Here is a 22,219-nt window from a genome sequence, read left to right as displayed (position 1 = left end):
GAGGCCAATGCGGGTAGTAGTGCAGATGGATTCACTGGGTGAAAGTCAGAATTCTTGAATGAGTGATACAGACTTTGAGCTAGTGAAATCTGAGTATATACATGTGACCTCATCCAGAACCTCCCAGCTAGTGAGGCTTGGATGCCAACACATTCATACAACACTGTCCCACCCCAACTCCTATCCGGGGTGGAATTCTGTAATGGAAACAGCTTATATTTTGGGACAGACCCGCATTCAAATTCTGCTCTCTCTCCTGGCTGGCTGCTCAACTGCAAGAAATTACTGATGTGAGCCTCAGACTCCTCATCTGAAAAATGGAATAACAGTAATTATCCCACAGATTACATAAAGCACCTGACAAAGTGCCTGACACAGAGCAGAGCTCGATAAATGTTAACTCCCCAATCTGCAATCTGGATTTCCTTACCCACTCCTTTTCAAACCTCTTCCTCCTTTAGTTACACTCTTACTGCCTCATCAGCAGAACACATGCAATCACTTACAGCACCAATCGTCTATGCATTTGACTGGAAAAAAAAAATCACACACCGACTTGTGGATTGTCTTCTAGCACTGTATTGAGAGCTCTTGTATACTGAATACATGAAAAGTTGAAGGATTTATTGAACTTGTTTCCCAGCCTAAATGGAAACGCCTTTTGGGACAGGAACCTTACCTTCTGCTTCTTTCTGTCCTCCAGCACTGAATTCCACAGTCAAACACGCAGATCTGATATGCACTTTCCAGATCTTCATGACCACAACTGTTCAAAGAGTAGATACTATCTCTACCCTATGTCCCAGCCAGCCCATAAGACACCCTCTCTCATCATCTTCCTCCAAGTTCTGCTTTTACCCGTTTCCCAATGACAGGGAAAAGAAGTGGTTGCTTCCTGAGTATTCTGCATCCTTCCAAGCAACCTCTGCTCAAATGCAGCCCATCTGTGCACTGCTGACACTATGAATCTATTTAAATTCTGATGATTCACTATACTGATTGAACTAGGTTTTACTTTTTTTTATTAAGGTTTTTATGTGCTTTATCTTTAACAGAATTCAAAGTATTATGAAGAGATATAACATCTTTAAATCATCATGATATTATTTATGTTAAGACCGTGGCAGGGAATGCAAATTTCTTCACTCAACCTAATCTCTCCTTTTCCTTTAGTAAGAGATTCCAAATTTTTAGTTGGTGCATTGCAGTCCAGTTAAAAGATGACATTTCCTATTCTCATGAACAGTTTACTGAGTCAGATGTTGGGGTATTTGCCATAGAGGTGTGAGAATACTGTGCAGCATTTCTGGGTGAAGTCTCCTTATTAAGTGTTTATGTGTTTATTCTTCCTCATCTGTTGCCAGCCTGGAACATAGATGAGATGGCTGGAGAGCCAGTTACCTTCCTAGACCATGAATACCAGGCCCACACTTTAGAGATTATAAGAGCTGACAGCCAGAAGGAGATTGAGTTCTTAAAGAACTTGGGACACCTGGCCACGGCAACCCCAAACTGCCTAGAATTTGTAAAATCCCTTTGCAAGAGAAAGCAGCTAACTATTATATGCAGTTGAACTTAATTTGAACTAACACAGGGTACAGTTAAATTATATTTCTTGCATATTCAATTCACGTAAATTAAGTTTAATCACAGATAATTACTGCACTGATTCCATGATGATCAAATAGTTCACAGTCTACTAATTGCACTGAACTACTGGCTGAATGTAGCATTTTTGATTTGTAATGCAAAATAAAAAAAATGTGAAGATGCTTAAGGAAGTGTAGCTGGTCCAAAAAGCCAATTTTAGACAGCAGTAAATAGCCCTAAGCCTCTCTGGGCACCAAACATTACCACATAAGGAAAACATATGCAAAAAAGCACCATAATCTAATTAAAGTACTGCTGTTGGTTTTATGGACTTTACTAGCTATTTTTATTTGTCTTAAGTTTTAAGTAGATTTTAGGCATATTTATTGTGCTAGAAAATTTTTATCACTAGTGAGAAATAAAGTCTCTGTCCTAGAAACACATATATGTAATTTTTGGTCTTTGCTTTTTGTCAGAAAATGAGCAGAGTGGGAGAGAAACAGACAATATGAGATTAAGGGAATATTGGTTAAAGGGAATGAAGTGGAAGGTCATGATACTGGTCACTGGGAAACAGGGAAAAGCAGAACTTGGAGGAAGATGATGAGAGAGGGTGTCCCATAGGTTGGCTGGGACATAGGGTAGAGATAGTATCTACTATTTGAATAATGGACTTCTGTTTACAAAGCCCATGAGTTATCTCACTCAGAGATACATGTAGAAACACAGGGAGGGCTGGCCAGGGGTTACAGGGTAAGAGAAGGGATGGCTATAAAGGAATTTCAGGAGGCATTCTTTGGGATGATAGAAAAGAGAAAGTCTCTGCATTCCAACTGCCTGAGATAACCACGGTAGGCCATAAAGTTGGTCATGTATATAAATATCAGGGAATGATTCAGATTTTGACCTCATACTTATGCTTTTTTGGAGACCCTCTTTATGAAAAATACAAAATTAAGTTCAGAGTTTTGAACAAGATCTCTGCAACTGAGAGCTTCTGAGCCTTAGCCTTGCCGTAAATCCAACTCTGATCATTTATCTATACTTTAAAAACAATCAAAACGGGGACCATACTATACAGACTGTTAGTAAACTTTTTCCCCTCAACATAAGTCTCGAGTATCCTTCCCTGTCAATACATATGATTCTAGCTCATCTTTTAAGATAATTCTGTGGTTTTTCTAATAGTCATTAGATAGATAGATAGATAGATATTTAAATTATTTCCATATGTTGATCCTCTCACTGGGGGATGCTTTCCCTAACAACAGAGCCTGGAATATGATAAGCCCTAAATAAAATGTTTGTTGAATTGGTGCCTTGCTCTGAGTACACATGTGTAGTGTCCAGGTTTGACAGGGTTAAAAGATGGTGATCTCTACTCTGAAGCGCCCCCTGGCTGGAGTGGGGCGACAGAGACCAAAGCACCAGTATTCTGTCTCTGAATGCCTGTCCCTCTTCTGTACATCCTCTCTCTCTCTCCCCACGCCCCCACTGGGCTGTCACCACTTAGGGCTTGTAGTGAAGGGTGGGAAACTTCACTGAACAGGTCTGTTCAGGAAACACGATGGTGTTTCAGGAATATGCTCTAGATTTCAAAGCACTTCTAACCTTAAAGGGAAAGTTTCCTGAATATCTTTCCCTGGATTGATGACAGCCAAGTCCCAAATTGGAAAGACAGTGGTAATCGGAGAGTCCTGAGTACATTTAGCTGCTGTGAATCTGAAAAACAAACAATATTAAAAATGAATAAGAATTTCACAAGATCAAGGAGTGTGGGACTCTAGAAATAAAGTTCTCTTTATATTCTTATATGAGAGAATGGATGGCGAATACATCGACTTTAGCTGGGCCAAAAGACAGTTCATTTGTGATTAGAGACATTCTCTGGAAACAACAAACGGACTGAAAGTACCAGCTGAAGAAACAATAGGTTCAAAACCTATCACCCAGAAAAATGCATGGAGTTTTGGTCCTTTTAATGAGAAAATGTGTATGCTCATTTCCTTGAATAAATCTCTACATCATTCATGGAATGAATGACATTGGAATATTAAGCCTAGCAATTTCTCTTACTTCCAGCCTCTGTAGCCTTCTAACCTAAACTGGGACCTCTCTACTTCAGGGATTTAGTGATGCCCCCAGATTCAGGAGAATCTAAGGGACCCAAAGGCAGGTGCTCAGTTTAAAGGACAGAGTTATTGTTCCTTGCTACTTTCTCAGCTTTACACAGGTTTGCCAGGAACAGGCTCTTGCTTCATTCCCAGCGCCTGAGTGCCTGGCAGGCATGAGTTTCAATAACCAGGTCACATGTCTCGCCCATGGTTTTCTCCAGATCCTTGAGCTATCTCGTCATCTTTTTGATATTCCATTTTTCTAGGATAAGGACCTTAGGTGGACATTGTTAGTTCACTAATCTGTTCCTACTTCCTAATAGTACTTACATTATCTCTCTGATATTTACCTCTTTCTCGTGCAGTCCAGACATTTCAGGGAAAGCCGACCCCACCTCTCGTTCAACAGGTGGACTCTGGTGGGCTTGAGGCCATCAGCCCATTGCAGTCCCCTGGTCAGTTCGTCTGTTCAGGGATGTGCCTGTGACTCAAGGTGAATCTCAGTGTCTTTCTTAGAATACAGAGACTGAGGCACTCTATTTTCATTGGAAATAAGCCAGAAAACATTTAGCTCCCATTGCAGCTGGCAAAAACTAGTTAAATATTTGCTAGTGTTTCCTTTTTTTCCTGGGCACACAGCTCACTACATTGTCCAGCCTCCTTGGCCATATGACTGAGTTCTAGCCAATGGAATGTGGACCAAATCGATGTCTCCCCTTTCAAGCCTGCCTCTTCTCTAGTGATCTTCCTTTTTCTTTCCCCATCTGCTGGCTGAGTGGAGAACCACAATGGAGAGAGCCTGGGTAACCATTTGGAGGACAGCATCTCAGGACGGTTGCTTGACCGGGAACACTGGACCGAACTGCATGGAGAAACAAATTTACATTGTGTGAAATCACCAGAATTTTAAAAAATATTTTATTTTTATTTATTTAGGCTGTGCTGAGTCTTAGTTGTGGCATGCAGGATCTTCATTGCGGCATGTGGGATCTAGTTCCCCGATCAGGGATCGAACCTGGGCGCCCTGCACTGGGAGCACGGAGTCTTACCCACTGGACCACGAGGGAAGTCCTGAAATCACCAGAATTTTAAAGTTATCAGTTACAGTGTTAATCTCTCCTGATTAGTTCACTTCCTTACCTAGGAATCTTCCTTTTCATGGTCCCATAAATCCTCTCTACTGATTAAACATGCTTGCATTGGGTTTCTCTGTTACTACTTAGAACAGGATAACTGATACGGATCCTGCCTTGCACCCCATCTTAGGATTGCATTGTGGCTTTTTGGTTGTGCTGTTAACGGTTATTTGATTCAGTTCATTTCTGGCATTCAATGTCACCCTGCCTAGGGAGAGTGATCTTCTTTGTTAATGGCTTAACTAGTGATTGTGGCTAGATGCTCTACCTGTTTTCTCCATTCACTAAAATAACTCTTGTTTGTATTTGCTCTCCATTTAGGGATTGAGGATAATCACTACTGGCTCTATGCTGCTCCTGCTTAATAACTTAATGCTTCCTAATTACTTACTAAGGGGCTTAGTAGCTAAATAGTTTAACTAATAGTACAAGGTAAGAAAAGATATAAACTTGGACAGGAGCATCTCATCCTTACTTTCATGGGGGTTATATTTCTCCATGACCAGATCAAAGTATCCGGATTCCTTGTTCCCATGACTTCCACAGGGACCAAAAGACCTGGGAGGCAAGTGACAAGGGTCACAGGAACAATAAAGTGGTTTGATTTAGTCCTTTGCAGAGAATTGTCTATTTAGAACAAGCAGCCTCCTGTGTTAACAGCAAAGGCCACACTCATGTTACATCCACATTCATAAACAAACCAGTGTTGAGGAAGTGCCACATATGACCACAAGCAAGATCTTCTCTTTTTGCCCCAACCTTTCTTTCTCACAATATTTTACTGTCCCAGCCAAGGAAGCCTTCTTTCCTCCATCAGACTAGATATGTTAAACCAATATCACTCCAACTTTTTTTTAACCTATTAATCCTGCTTCCCATCTTTTCTACCTTCATTTGCATTGACCATTGGAATTACAAAAATGATTAAGCCATAATTTCCTTCCTCAAATGCTTACCTCATGAAGGAGACAAACACATATTTTAATGAAATGTGGGAGGTGCTGTAATAAAGTTATACACATGGTGCTATGAGGCACAGAAAAGGACCACTTAGCCCAGTATGAAGCTCATAAAGGTTCTCAGGGGGGAAATGATTCCTAAGCTGAACCACAAAAAGCTGAATACTACCCAAACGTAAACCATGGGCAGAAATGCCAGCATTTGATGGGTGAAGGAAGGCAGGAGAGGCCAGGTCTTAGAAAGAACATCCAAGCATGTCTTTGAATTATTTATTCCTATTAGAATTTAAGTTCCTTGAGTGTAGGAACTTGATCCATCTTGTTCACTGGTGTGTTCAGTGCCTAAAACAGTGCTTGGTACTTAAATGGTGCTTAAAAAGTATTTGTGGAATTGAATGACACCTGGAAGCAATGCCAACAGATATGTATCTCATAGGAATCTCTCCAGCAGGTGTGTGAAGCCGGCAGGGAGACTCGTCATGAGGCTAAGGCCATATTCCAGGTAGAGAATGGGACCTCCATAGGGCAATGAGAGCAGGGTAAGGAAGAGGTGGCATATTTGAGAAATGTTTACAAAGTAAAACCAGCAGGACTTGGTAACTGGCTGTGGGAGATGAAGGAGAGACCAGGATGACTCTTAGTGATAATGAATACAGAGCAGGAACAGGAGGAGGAGAAAACAGAAGAAACCAACATGGCTAGGAATCTGCTTTTAACAAAATCTCTTTCCCGCCCTTGACCCTCTCAGGGACCTGCTAGCCAGGTAATGTTCAAGTCACAGTCATACTGTCATGTTCATTCAAGTGACCTTTGCATAATTTTGCAATTATATAATTTACGATAAGTTAGGATATATTTATATATTCTAAATAATGTGTTATTTAAAAGTGTACGTTAGGCCTCAGTGTATCTTTCAGGTCTTCTACTTTGTATTTTCTATATCTTTGACTCCCTATTCTAAATTCTTGATAAGTGTGTATAATATATATATATATGTTATATATATGTTATATATATGTATAATATATATATATATATCTGTGTGGCTGCATAATTTCAATAACATTGAAATTATAATCTGTGGAAGTTTTATTCTAAAGAAGACATATTTCTCTAACAGCTAGATGAAATAAACTTTTTCTTCTATTGTTATTGACTGCTGGGATGTAGCAAAAGATTATTTTTATTTAAATAGACAATTTGGATGTACTCAATTTGACATGTAAACAAATTTGGGGTTATTAATATTTAGTTCATAAATAACACATTTCTTTATCGTCCATTTCACTTTCTTTGATGTTTACTATTAGTGAGTTATATAGTCTCTGTGAATGCCCAGACAGGGGACACAACACCTTTTGATTCCTGACTTTTTTTTTTTTTTTATGGTACGCGGGCCTCTCACTGTTGTGGCCTCTCCCGTTGCGGAGCACAGGCTCCAGATGCGCAGGCTCAGCGGCCATGGCTCAGGGGCCCAGCCGCTCCGTGGCATGTGGGATCTTCCCGGACCGAGTCACGAACACGTGTCCCCTGCATCGGCAGGCGGACTCTCAACCACTGCGCCACCAGGGAAGCCCTGATTCCTGACTTTTAAATAACATTATATATGGTTATATCCTACCTCTACAAGTCATCTATTTATATTTTGCTTTGTTAGTTGTTATATTACGTAAGTATGATAGACATGTGTAGGAATAAAAATAAATGACAAAATGAACACCTGAGTCTCCTCACCCAGCTTAAGAGATACTGATTAGATTTTTAAATAATTTTCTGATTATTAAAATAATATATATTTGTTGTATTTTAGAAAGTATAAAAAAGACTAAGGAAGAGGGAGAAAAATCATCTATGATATTATTACCCAAGAGGAACCAATGGAGCATTTGTATAGGTTTCTCTCAAATCTTTTAATGTAGAAAATCATATTGTAGAAACAACTTTGTATCTTGCTTTTTCCTCTTAATATTGGACCATATGTATTTTCTTCTATTACTGTATCATTAGACAGCATTTTTAAAAAGCTACAAAATTTCCATTGTATGACTGAATCAAAAATTTTAAGCTGTTCCCTAAATTGCTGGACTTGTAAGTTACTTCCAATTTTTCTTTATTATAAATATAATTTGATGTGTATCTTTTGCAAAATGACTTTTCTGTACTGTGATGCTGTGTGTACCGGGTGTGTAGTGTGTATTCCATCTTCTCTTGGATAGATTCCACACTCATGGAATCACCAGGCCAAAGGAAGTGAACACTTTGAGGTTCTCAAGACATACTGCCATATTGCTTCCCCCAATAGCTCTAGCAATTAGTATATTTGATAGCACATCTTCCGCAATACTCTCGTAAACACAAAATCTAGTTATTTTCTGTTTTTAAAAAGCACGTGGATGAGAAAGTATGAATGGGGCCATATTCTCCAAAGTATCCTTTTATCTTGATTCCATGCCCTGTTGATGATAAATTTAAACAAAACTAATTTTTTAAATCATAGAGGAAAATTGTGTCAGTGGAGAAATTAATATTAGATAACTGATAGTGGTGATAATTTGATGGGGAGAAAGGTGGAAATAAGAGAGTACAAGGAGGTAAAGACTTATTAGGCAGTGATTCAAGTCACATGCTTTTGTCCTTAATTGTGCGGCTCACTGCACTTCAGAATCTTATAAAATACAAGACTTTAGGATTACAAAATGCACATGACTTTGCATCTCAAAGGTCACTTTTGATGATGTAGGATTTTTCGCTGGCAACTATTTTCTATTAGCATATTGAAGAGATCATACCACTGGTTCCTGGCTACCATTGTGGCTGTTCAGAAATCAACAAGTCCGGGGCTTCCCTGGTGGCGCAGTAGTTAAGAATCCACCTGCCAATTCAGGGGACACGGGTTTGAGCCCTGGTCCGGGAAGATCCCACACGCTGTGGATCAACTAAGCCTGTGCGCCACAACTGCTGAGCCTGTGCTCTAGACCCCGCGAGCCACAACTACTGAAGCCCGCGTGCCTGCAGCCCATGCTCCACAACAAGGGAAGCCACTGCAATGAGAAGCCCGCGCGCCACAACGAAGAGTAGCCCCCTCTTGCCACAACTAGAGAACGCCGGAGCATAGCAACGAAAGACCCAACGCAGCCAAAAATAAATAAATACAAGAAATAAATTTATTTTTAAAAAATCAACAAGTCCAACTGTCCTTTCTTCAAAGCTAATCTGACTTTTTCTCTGGCTATTCTTCTTCCCTCTCCCCCTCACCCCTCTATTTTTAGTTTTCTTCAGTTTTATTCTGCTGAATGTAGGTGTGGATTTTAAAATGATCCTTCTTGGTATTAACTTGCCAGTGAGTCAGGGAATAGTATTTCTATTAGCACTGGAAAAGTTTGTCACTATTTCTTTAAATATTGAATCTCCCCTATTATCTCTTTCCTTGCCTTCTGGGATTTTGATCAAATGTATGTTAGATGGAATAGATATTTGAAAGTATTAAGGAATTATTATAAATATTTAGGTGTGATGATATTGTAGTCATTTTCTTTTAAGAATTCTTATTGTTAAAGAATGTCTATTTTTAAAAACATGTGTTCAAACTTCTCTCTGTCTCTTCTAGGTTTCTTTCCTCTGTTGTTCATATTTTTGACTCCCTGTTGTAAATTCTTGATGATATATATTCTGAGTTATTTTTAGTTCACTAATCTTCTGCTGTATTCTAGCATCCAATCTGCTGCCAAAGATGTCCATATATATATAATTTATAACAAATACATACAGAGTTTATAATAAATATATATAAATTCTGTTTGGTTCCTTAACCAATCTGTCTTATTTCTGTAGCTTTCTGTTTCCTGCAAACATTTCCAATATTATCATTTATTTTTTTAAACCCAGTAAGCAAAGTGGCTTTATAATCTGAGCCTGAGAATTCTGATAGCAGCAGTCTACACAACCTCTTCCTGCTGTCCTGTTTTTGGCCGATTCTCCCTCCTATTGTCTTGCTTTCTTGTGAGCTTGGTTACCTATAAGTGCGCATTTGCTACTGACCTTGAAAACTGCCTGTGAGGTTTTCCTGCGGCCTGAGATGAATATGCTTCCTCCTCTGCATTTTGCATTTGCCGGTTAGACTCTTGGAAACTCCATTACTTGGAAACCAAGTCAAACCAAATTTAAGGCTTGACTTTCTCTGGCTCCCTCAGATTGTATGTGCCCAAAATGCAAATGCCTGTGAGGACTGGTCTGTGGCCAATTTTCTACGGGATTATCTTCTTTTCCTTCTTCCTCCTGTTCTGCTCACTTCCAAGTAGCATTTTCTAGTCTCTTGTGGTTGTGATGCAGAAGGGCATATTTAGTTCCGCTTAACTCACACTGATGCCGTTGCACTTTGGGGTTAAAGGCTATAGGGAAAGTCTTCCAGAACTGCCTTCCCTGCTGGACTTGACCTCCGTCCCTCCTACCCGAGCAGGGTTAACAACCTTGGTCAGCTGGGTGCTGTCTTCAATTCCCCTGCGGCATAGGCAGTTTTGATTCCCCGCTCCCACCAACCCTTCCAAATATTATTCTGAAAACAGTCTTTTACCCAAAAAACTAGCCAGAGAGTCCCACTTGTCAAATCTTTTCAACTTTTCAATTTTTTTTAACGGGATCCAACTAACCTAACCCTCCATTTTGAGAAACAAGAAGTCTTCTGCTAAAAAATTTTAACTTTGTAATTAGCAAAAAGTAGAATAAGTAAGAGATTTTTGCTTTGGGAATCTGTCAGTAGAAATGTAGATGAGTGGCAGCTTGACTTTACTAAAGGATGAAATGTTCATGATACAATGCAATGTTTATTATTAATGATTAACAACATAAATAATTTCAATTGGCATCATTAGTCTGTAACATTGTCTGTAACACCATATGAAATTCCACCTATAGCTGCCTCCCTTTCTAGACACCTGATACCCAATTGGCAAAAGTGTTTTGAATAATCAAGGACACAGATGTTGTCATCAACTAGTATCTAATCACATAAACTTTGGCTTCCATTTTCTCAGGGCTGAAATAAGAAGGTTGAATTCTGACCTCTGAAATGAGAAGGTCACTTCAGTTCAAAGAGTTTTCTGGCTCTTTCAGAGCCAATAATCTGGGCTAACATTTCAGCTCTTTTCTCTGGGGAAGGAAGAGAAAGATAGGTTTATCCAGTTATTAGTTTTTTTCCTCTCCTCAGTCCAAAAAAAAAAAAAAAAAGGAGTTTGTAGCAGCAAACAAAAATAAATCAATACAACAATACAGAAAAATATATTGAGATTTTAAAATGAGAGGAAGAAAAAAAGAGATGAAACCATTACTCCAAAATGTCCTATAGTTGGGTCATGAAGTCTATGCAGGACTTCGCAGCATTTGCTAACTTAAGGAAAACATATACTATACTTTGTATATATTTAGTAGTTCATACACTAAACAGAAAGCTCCCACATAAATGAGATTTCTAGTACAGAAAAGACTATGTTTTTATTCTGCAGTCACAGTTTTAGCAGATATCCACTGAGTTTAATGCTAATTGAGGTTCTACTATATATTGTCTATTTCAAATAGCATAAAAAAGAGAGCACATCTTGCCTGACCCATTGATTGAGCTTGATTTTGGACTTATCACCAATCTCCATAAGAACACCTCACTCAAAGAAAGGATTTGTAATTCCACCCCCCTTAATTTTCAAAGAATGCTTCCCTCAAAAGAAAAACCATAAAATTTTAGAACATCCTAAAAAGAATTTAAGTTCTGTAATCTGTCTTTCCCATCTACATTCAATCAGGAGAAAGGCAGTTAAAAGCAACTGTATTACATGCTGGAAGGTCAGTTCTAATGCATTACAGGATGATCTTGAACCATCTGACATTTTAAGTGCGTTTAAAATTTTCTGTCTTGATATTTTGTGACTCCACTGGGATAGCTACTGTTGCCAAGGCAATATGGGTTACTGCAGGGATACAAAGGGGTTTTTGTTTGTTGTTTTTTAAATATTAACGTGACAAACATGGAAAAAGTAAATATAGAGAACAAATTCAGCCCCTTTTCTCTTCAAAATGCATGCAGTACAGATCCTCTGATCATATATCTGATTAAAAAATACAAAGACTCATGCAGTGACTTTCCCAACTGGTATAGAGACCTTCTCCCAATCAGTGGGGCAGCTACCATCAGAGTCTTCTTCTCATTCTTTGTTCTGGATTGAGGCCCCTCTGAAAATGTGGGACATTGATTATACACAATATTAACTACCCACCTCCAACATGTTTATCTCTAAATGGAAAAATCCTTTCTTTATGTAAATAAAGGTGGCGGTAAAGGTCCAGAGTGTTACATTTCAGGGAACTTGTGAAGAGAAGACAGAGAAGTGCATGGTGCAAATCATATAAATACATTCAGTTGGGTTGCAAAAGACTCAAATGCAGATGAGAATAAAGATTCCAAGTAACCCTTTTTTTTTCTCTGTGATTATTCCTTCTAGTCAATATAATCTAAAGCTGTTCAGACACTATGATGGACTCCAATCATCTGATGATGGGATGAATCAAAGCCTCTATTTTCTGGAATACTACATGAAACTTTTCTGGAAACAGATAACATCTTTGCTTCCTACTAACTGAAATGCAGTATTTTAAAATCAGAAGTCTACATGCAGATCAAGAAACCCTGTAGTAAAAGGCACTTTTTAATCAAAATCTCCCAAAGCAAGGTCTCCTTAAGACAAACCAATGATTCAAGCAAAATGCCATTGTTGCTACCAGAGACCTGGAAATAAATAGGAAGTCTTTTAAGCACAACTGAAAAACAACTCACAAACCTCAGAGCAACTATTTTTAAATAAATATTTAGAAGCTCAAGGAAAGTGTTTGTCTTACGCTGGGAAGCACACTGGACCCCATCGGCTCCTGCTCCCAATAAATGATGCTGGGAGTGTGTCTGGAAGAATAAATATGAAACTGAGCGCTCACAGGGATGGTATAGGGTTGATGTCCATGAGCGCTTTCACATGCTGACACGTGAGCAGACCTTTGGTTCCACTGCAGGCAAGCTCCTCCTCTCCGACCATTTAAAAACTATCCAGGATACAACAGCCACTCCTACTGGGGATGGATACTTCCACTCAGTTTTGATGCAGTTTCAGTTTGATCCCGTGAAACCATCAGAACTTCCCACCAGAGATAAATGAGGAGATTCTGGCCTTATTAGTGTGCACAATTAACACAGGTGACCTGGCTGTACTTGCCAACCTTCCTGCTATTTTTTTAAAAAATAAATTTATTTATTTTTGGCTGTGTTGGGTCTTTGTTGCTGCGCGCAGGCTTTTCTCTAGTTGCAGAGAGCGGGGGCTACTCTTCGTTGGGGTGCACAGGCTTCTCATTGCAGTGGTTTCTCTTGTTGCAGAGCACGAGCTCTAGGCACTCGGACTTCAGTAGTTATGGCGCGTGGGCTCAGTAGTAGTGGCTCGTGGGCTCTAGAGCACAGGCTCAGTAGTTGTGGTGCACGGGCTTAGTTGCTCCGCGGCATGTGGAATCTTCCCGGACCAGGGCTCGAACCCATGTACCCTGCATTGGCAGGCGGATTCTTAACCACTGCGCCACCAGGAAAGTCCTCTCCTGCTATTTGTATCCACCTCCCTACATGTGAGCACCTTTGACCTACTCTGAGCTCAGACCCCCTGATCTATTAGAGTGATTTTGTCAGTCTTTCTTTAAAAATGAACAGGTAGGAGCTTCCCTGGTGGCGCAGTGGTTGAGAGTCCGCCTGCCGATGCAGGGGACACGGGTTCGTGCCCCGGTCCGGGAAAATCCCACATGCTGCGTTGCGGCTGGACCCGTGAGCCATGGCCGCTGAGCCTGCGCGTCCAGAGCCTGTGCTCCGCAGCGGGAGAGGCTGCAACAGCGAGAGGCCCGCGAACGGCAAAAAAAAAAAAAAAGAACAAGCAATAAAACGAATTTAATCTAGAAGCAGCAGCTCGGTAAGGTAAATGAAAACATCATAAGTTATCTAATCACAGCCACAGCCATCCAGGGCTCTGTCTTATCTGCTGGGTAATAAAAATGGGACCTTCCTAAACTTGAAGGGCATCAAATAAAATAAGTAGTAAAGTTGTTGCTAGCCTCTGGCTCTTGGGGGGATTGCTATGCAGTTTAACCAGTGTATACTAACTACAAAACACTGTCATGGGTTTGAAACACCTATGTTCTAGGAAAGTTTTTTGGGGGGTGCAGGGGGAAGGTTGTTTCCACATAAAGCAAAAATTGAAACACAAACACCTTTGAGAACAGAGATTGTTAAGAGGGCAGCAGAAGGAAGGAATGGGCAGAAAAGAATATCTCCTCTGAAGTTAGGGTAGTTTTTCCAGAAGAGTAGGGTTCAGTCTCAGTTTAAGGAGAACACTTATAAATACCTTGGACAGCTCAAAACTGCTATTTGGGGAACCAAGAACCAAGTGAGCCAAGAATAGAGCAGTGCTTTAAAACTCCTGGCAAAGCAGCAAGAGGATGAAGAGTTGGTTTTGCATCTTTCTGAACACAGCAGTAAAGAAGCAGAGGCACCTCTTCCCAAAAGGCGCCGGAATCCTACGGCATCAACGGATCCGTCGCGGGGTCGGGGGTGCGGGGGGTATTTCTCAAAGTCTCCCAGGGCACTCACCCCTCCCTACCCCGCCCCACTACTCCTTCCACCCTTCCCCCCTCCACCTCCAGGACCCGCCCACCCCCCGGGGGGTGTGCAGCACTTCTTAAGGTCTAGCCCCCAGGGGCCACCTCTGCAGCCCGGACTCTTCCTGGAGCTTGGCAAGTTCTGGGACTGAAAGCCAGGCTTGCACGGCCGCCAGGGGCCACTCGGGCCTGGAGGTCGGGGGTTGGGGTGTGCGTGGGGGAACTAGAGCCTTAAAGGCCACCCACTTCCTTCGAGGGGACGAGTAACGCATCTTCCTCACAGTGCTTCTCAGGGGTCAGCCCGCTCCTCACTCGACGGTGATCAATACTCACTCGACGCGGCTCGGACCACCTCCTGTGCCCCTGGACTCCGCCCTAAGGGTCCTCTGGCGTCTGTGACGGCGCGGGTCCCGGCCTCTTCAGTCGGCTCAGGCCAGCGCTTCAGGGGTCCCTCCAGTCCCCTCCCCCCCGGCACTTTCTCTAACCGAGGAAGGAGCGGAGAGGAACTTGGCTGAATCAAGGGACCTGCGAGCCTATGGATGAGTTCTAAACCCGAGAGCCAATTAAATATTATTGGAACCTACTGTAAGGGCAGGGAAGGGGAGGTTAGGAGGCGGAGAGGCTGAGTCCCACGGCGGCGGGTCCAGCCCCGGAACCCAGCACAGCCCTCCCTCGGCCCTTCCCCGCCGTCAGGACGACGGGCGCTGCCACCCCAGCCGGGACCCTGCGCCTCCCCGCCCCCGATTCCCCTCAGGACGCGCAAGTCGGCCCCTCCCCACCCACGCCAGGCCGAGCAAGCCGAGCGGAGGGCAGGGGCGAGACGAAGGGCCAAAGTTCCCCGGACTAAGACGCCACGCGCAGGTCTTCCTACACATCAGCTGCGGCTCTGGGAGAACGCCTGCGCCTCAAAGGTTGGTCTCGCGCCGCAGCCCGGGACGGGTACAGGGCCCATACACTCTTACCTGACGCGCGGCCCCGAGGGCGGACTGGGCTTCCGCCCGCCGGGTCCATCCCCAGGGCGGTGTGAAGGCCGTGGGCGGGGTCGGCGGTCGCACCGCCCTCCCCGCGGGCCCGGGGCTGCTCAGCGCCAGCGGATGGAAGAGACGTCCCAGCCGGGAGTTCGGGCTCCGCGGGCACCGGGTCCACTCCGGGCGGCGGGGGCGGGGCCTCTCGGCCCTCAGTCACTCGGGGCGGGAGGTGGGGGTACCGGGGAGCGGGAAGGGGGAGCGGGGTGCCGGCGGGCGGCGGGGGAAGGCTTCTCAGCTGAGTTCCCACCTTCCGAGGAAACCCGCGCTCCTCCTGGCCTGGGCGCGAGCGCCCCCTGGAGGCCCCGGCGGAGGGCGCGGCCTGGAGCGGAGCGCGCCGCCTCGCCCCGCCCGGAGAGCGGGTGCCCGGACTTGGGGGCTCCCGCCGCGGGCGGCCGCAGCCCCGCTTCCACGCCTGGGCCCGTCGCTCACCCCGGGCGCCTAGGGACACGTCACCCTGAGGACCTCCTCTCCACTTCGGGGTAAAGCGGGAATATCTGGAAGGCGGTGGGAGCGATGCTTCTTTTCACACACATTATAGGAAACGTCTTGGATGGATGCCCAACTGCTACCAAAACCGGTGAGGGTATCGCTCACCTCTGCATCCTCGGTGTCTACAAGAGCGCCTGGCATATGGTAGAAGTCTGGTAATTATTTTTTATCAAATAAGTGTATGAATACATGAATGAACGATGAGGCTTTTTTTTTTTAATCCCATAATGTCTTCCTGAATACATCCACTTCACAAAAAGTATAAGACAGAAAGGCTTAGGGACCACCAATGTTTGAAAATAGATAGAAACACGCTGACTTATGTAAGGGGTAGCCACTGCCACATGTTCTGAAGCACTTTAGAAAGAAAGCGTGGCTTTCCTGTTCCATACTTATTAAAAGTCGAATTCAGACAAATGAGTGCTAGAGGTGTGTGTGCTGTGCATTGCGTCTGCTTCTGCAACGGTAGATAAACTAGACAGCTACATTCTCTCAGCATAGAGGTATTGTCCGAGTCACAAATTGGACTTCAGAATCCATAAGGTCCAGAAAAGGCTGTCTCCGTCTGACATTAGGATGACATGGAGGATATTACACACAATGTGGACAGAGATACAGGGACATAGGAGGGTCTTCCTCCGCATCCTCTTAAGGCACATCGAACAAGACTTCTCTGACAACCTGGAGGGTGGATGGCAAGAAATAAACTCTTTCTGTCATTGTTCGAATTCTCACTTCCTTTTATGAAAACAGATTCTATTCCGGATAGAACCCTTTCAGATTTACTTGTTCTTACTCTATTAATAGTTATACAGAATTCAGGTATATTACTGTTATTTGGCCCATTTGACTGATGTAATATTGACAAGATGTGATTTATGTGCTCAGAATGACACAGCTGGAGGGCTATGTGACTGTAATTACTTGGGGGTTTTATTACCTTCCCTCCAAAGGGAAGTGTGCAAATGTGAAAGCACCAATTGTTCCCAATTACTTGAGATACTTTCTGTAAATATCTAACCCCTTCCTGCATTTTTTTTTTTTTTTTGCGGTACGCGGGCCTCTCACTGTTGTGGCCTCTCCCGTTGCAGAGCACAGGCTCCGGACGCGCAGGCTCAGCGGCCATGGCTCACGGGCCCAGCCGCTCCGCGGCATGTGGGATCCTCCCGGACTGGGGCACGAACCCGCATCCCCTGCATCGGCAGGCGGACTCTCAATCACTGCGCCACCAGGGAAGCCCCCCTTCCTGTATTTTTATTAGCCACATTGAAAGGAAAATGATCAGATGATTGTATAGAATTTTAAAGCGAACAACGTGCCTTTAAAATTGCTTAATAAACAAGTGGTTTAAATATCATCAGAGATGTTACCGGAATTCAGTTAGGATGGTATGTGTCACATCTGATGGACAATGGAATGGTAAATAAATCAAATAAGTAAATGCTCACATAGAAAAATACAACATAGCATTTTATGAATAAGAGCTTATTGCCATAATAAGATATATAAAATTGACTTCATGGATATAAATAGCAAAAGAAAAACCCCAAAGCAAAACTTTTTTTAAATCAATTTTCTCTCCAGACCAAAAAAAAAAAAAAAGCCTAAGAAGTAAAATAAAATTAGGAATTTACCTATTGGTCTGTGTCCTTCCAATGGACACAAAAATTTTAACATGCATTTGGTTGTAGCAGGCTGTTGACCTGTTTAACTAAGGGGAGGTGTTTGATTTTGTTCATGTAACCTGATGTGAATACAGAAGGGCTAGAGCTCTTGAACCTGAAGATATTTCAAACTAAGAAGTAGCAACAAATCTTCAGGTTACTCGTACTTGTTAGACTGAATTGCTGTGGTACACGGAGCTCATTGGAAGAGCAGTTGGCTAGTTGTCGCCTTCGGACAGTTTGTACCAAGTGGGTGGACATCCTGGAAATATACAAAGGTATCCTAGAATCTCAGGGTCGCAGAGTACCTTCCATACCAATGAATAGCCCGCATGTACTTACAAATGGTCTGTTCAGTGACCAAACTGTTTGTTTAATTATTGTATCAAAGCATAATCTAAACAGGGATATAGGCATTTGGCCAAGTAATTCATGGTGTTTAGTAATTTATCTACCGGAGACTTCGCCCTGGAAAATAGTCCCCTCTAACCTACTTGATTTTAGGAATTTAGGAACATAACAAGACCATATGATTATGCACTGGGTTGACTTTACTGTTCTGTCACCCCACCACTTACATATGCCCTAATTTTTGTGGCACATGTGGGCTTAGGGATTTTACAAATAGAAGAGCCATTGTAGTATTTTCTTCCACCTCAGTTCCTTGTATTACACATGTAGTGGTTAGAAACAGAACAAATGTGACCATTTGCTGGTAACAGTGCTAGATGATTGGGGAAAAAAAAAAGATGACCCCTAATCTCTCCTAATTATACACATTTATCTATACAACTTAGATAAATGAAATATTAATATTCCATATGCATCATATGAAACCCATCATTCTTCCCTTACCGTTAACTCCCTGGATAGTTTATATTTCCTGATGCCCATTGTTTGGCTTCTTTCCTCTCTGGTTTCCACTTTTTTATTTAGTTGATGTTCAAGAGCCTACTGAAACAGACACACAAGAACTAAATGGAATTTCTCAGGCAAGAATTTCTTATGTAAACTGGCCTCTCACTGAACTATGGTTTTGCTCATCCACCAGACTTACAGAGTGCAGCTGACTCTGTGAAAAGGCTCTGTCAATGGAACCAACCCCAGTGCCAATGCAGGGGCTTATTCATTTACTGAGAGCACCCACTGAGAGGAGATCCTTTTCCCAACACAGTTTAATAAGACATGATGTTCAAACCTGAGTACTCAAGACAGATTTTAAAAGAATAAAACATCCTCTGAGAGATCCAAAGACCCAATGTAAAAACACTCATATTTTATTCTACAAAAAGATGTTTCAATTGTAAATGATCACTGCAAAAGCAATGGTTTATAAGAGGGAGTGGTTTCTGCAACTGGGCCTTCTATATGGAAATGATGAATATTTGGTTACCCTTTGAGCCCCTCCTATGGTTATTATTTCCCCTCCTGGAGTTTAGGAACTTTTATTATTTTCTATTCCCATTTTCCAAAGAATTGCAGATGTGCTTGTTAGGATAGATACCTGAGGGAAGTGCGTAGGCTTAGAACAAAAACAAAAACAGCCTTTATGCTATTAGTACATGGGGAAATTAAAAGTTACCCCCCATAAAAGAATTTATTGTGCTAAAACTATATGAGAAACTCTGAGTGGAACTTTGGTTACCAGGGAAGAGACAAGTCGCTTCTTGGGGAAGGGGTGACATCACCAAGAATGTAGTGAGAATAAGAGAAGATAAATGATGGCTGATCTAGGAATCTGCAGTTGGGAGTGAGATGAATAAGCCCAACTTCCAAACTCTCTCCTGCTCAGGAGTGGTATCAGTGTATTGCTCACTTAGTGTAGCTCTAGGGACCATGGAACAGGGTAACATTTTGGAGAAAGGGAATCAAAAGTCTCTATCCTATTGAAGATGCCAAAAGGCATCTTAAAATGTGTTCCATTTGACTATATTTTCAAATGCACTTTCTCAAAAACAAAAGCAGGACACCTTCTTTAGAAATCATTTACACACATATATTGCAAAAGGTAACAAAATATATATTTTGTTACCAAAAAAAAAAGATAATATACAGGAATGCTTGTATATGAAGAGGAAGTAGTTAGAAAGATACATATAAAAATGTTAACAGTGGTTACCTTTGGGGAGCGGGAATGGGGCTGGGGACTAGTGTGGGAGTGAGTACTTGCTTCTCACTTTATATATTCCATATGTGAAAAAAAATGTTCACCTGAAGTGGGTATCCTTTTTTTTAATTTGGGGTTTTTTTTGTTTGCTTTTTTTCTTGTGCTTGAGACTTAAAAATTGAAGTATAGTTGATGTATTTCAATATAAAAGGTATCATATTTATAATAATTAAACTTCTAAAAATATTTCTTTGTGTACCTGATCTGTGCAAGAACAGAAGGCAGAAGAGGTGTTAGAACAATGTAAGAGTATCATCATAGTGTCCAAATGTGTTTGGATGCAGAATGTCATTGATAATCATGTTTGACTAATAAATACTGGTATTAAGATGACTTCTGATTTGTAAGCTCTTAATTACAGATACTAAAAAGGGGTGATAACTAATTGTCAAAAATCAGAAGCAACCAAGATATCCCTCGATAGATGAATGGATAAACAAACTATAGAATATCCATACAATGGAATATTATTCAGTGATTGAAGAAAAACCAAAACTGTCAAGTCTTGAAAGACATGGAAGAACCCTAAATGCACACTGCTAAGTGAAAGAAGCCACTCTGGAAAGGCTACATACCATATAATTCCAACTATATGACATTTTGGGAAAGGCCAGACTATAGTGACACAAAAGATCAGCGGTTGCCAGGGGTTGGGAGAGGGATGGATATGTGGAGCACAGGGGTGTTTAGGACAGTGGAACTATTCTGTATGCTACTGTAATGATCCATACATGACATTCATTTGTCAAAACCCACAGAACAGTGCAATGCAAAGAGTGAACCTTAATGTAAACTATGGACTCAGTTAATAATAATGTAGTTATATTGACTGATCAATTGTAACAAACCTACTGCACTAATGCAAGATGTTAAGAGGGAAACTGGGGAGGGGAGAAGGGACACATGGAATTCTCTGGACTTTCTGCTCAATTTTTCTGTAAAACTGAAGCTGCCCTTTTAAAAAGTATATTAATTTTTAAATAACTTAATGTTGGCTTTTAATATTTATATGTACTAATAAATGACCAATAATAACATAATATAATTGAAAACTATCATTTCAAAACCAAGCCAGGACTATGATGCCCTAATCATGTTTTATAAGGTAAGGTACTGAATGCCTTTCTTCCTTATCTAGTTTGTATATACAGCTATCTGGGGACCGGCCAGGTCTTGCCTGGATAGGAGCTGGCGCGGACCTGACGCGCCCTCATCCACTGGCACGGCCTTGGCAAGAGCTGGCCTCGGGCGCCCTCCATCGCCAGGATCCCTCTGATTCCCACTAGGGTGCTGGGCACGAGGGGCAGCTCCCACGTGCTGGCAGGTGCCTCTTCTATCTGGTTGGTGATCACTGTGGCCACACGGCCGGGCCCACGCATCCCACAGCGCCGGCTCCACCTGCCAGCCCAGTGCCGCGTGTGGCCACTGGCCGTGCGCACCACACCCCGGCACCAGGGATGGTGAAGATGCAGAGCAAGTGGGTCTGCTCTGAGCCCCGCTCTGCGAACGGCAGCCGTGGCTAGTAGGGTGCACGGGCAGGCGGCCCGGGAGGCTGGGAAGCAAGCCCGGCAACGCAACAGACGCACTTCGACACCAATCTGGACTTTCAGTCTGTCATTCCTAAAGCCTGGGTGGCAGTGCTTGTAGCCTAAAAATAAACTCCTGCTTCCCTTGGGGGCATTGGGATTTATACTATTTAAATTGCACAGACTGTTTTCATTCCTCGGGGTTTGAAGCACTGAAGGCTGAAATATGCTTCTCAGCTCTTTTAGTGATGGAGTCACCCTTGCAAAACACACCGCTCCCATGGCAACTGCCAAAAAACAAGATCAGACTTCCACCGGAGTGGGGAAGGAAGCCTCTCAAGAAAGCCAAGAGCTGCTTTCTTCCATGGGTGTGACTCTCCCTTTTAGGGCCTAGTCAGGAAGGGAGGGCCTGGTGAGCAGGACTTGAAGAAAGACCAGCATGACAAGGATGTTTTCATGATGAAGTCCTGCATGGTGCTAACTCAACTGAAAAAAATTTTTAAGTATGCCCTTCTCTTTGGGTTAGAGGGAAATGTTGGAATTAAGAGTTAATGCTTATTTCAAACAGTTACATGAGGGAAAAGTATTGCACCTTAGCTCGTATTCACACAATTGCATGCACTGTCCTTGATATTATAAATATATATATATAGATAGATAGATAGATATGGCTAGATATATACATATACACAGTGCATACAATAAAATACACATATAATCTATATAATTGTTGCATATAATTATATAATGTTCCATTTATTTTGAAACTTTGTACTTCTGAGCAGATATTGTTTGGAAAACACTTGCAGCACTTAATATAACACTTTCTTATGTTAAATACAGAGTTGAGGTTCAAGAGTCCTTTGGATCCAGCCTAAA

The 22,219-nt window shown here is 42.3% G+C and overlaps 1 protein-coding gene across 1 annotated transcript in view; it reads right to left on the bottom strand.

The window, feature by feature from the left end:
• The window catches only part of LOC137216203 (uncharacterized), a 49,118-nt gene extending 27,496 nt beyond the window's left edge, over positions 1-21,622 (bottom strand). Inside the window, exons 1-5 of the mRNA XM_067722120.1 lie at positions 20,992-21,622; positions 15,429-16,013; positions 4,055-4,566; positions 3,202-3,312; positions 680-766 (exon numbers count right to left, since the gene is read on the bottom strand). Coding sequence (XP_067578221.1) covers positions 4,424-4,566; positions 15,429-16,013; positions 20,992-21,622 — 1,359 coding nt within the window. The 3' untranslated portion in view covers positions 680-766; positions 3,202-3,312; positions 4,055-4,423. The remainder of the gene's footprint in view (positions 1-679; positions 767-3,201; positions 3,313-4,054; positions 4,567-15,428; positions 16,014-20,991) is intronic.
• Positions 21,623-22,219: the final 597 nt, after the last annotated feature.

This window comes from Pseudorca crassidens, chromosome 21 (genome assembly GCF_039906515.1).
Source record: "Pseudorca crassidens isolate mPseCra1 chromosome 21, mPseCra1.hap1, whole genome shotgun sequence".
Classification (NCBI taxonomy): domain Eukaryota; kingdom Metazoa; phylum Chordata; class Mammalia; order Artiodactyla; family Delphinidae; genus Pseudorca; species Pseudorca crassidens.
This window is presented reverse-complemented; position numbering and strand designations above follow the sequence as displayed.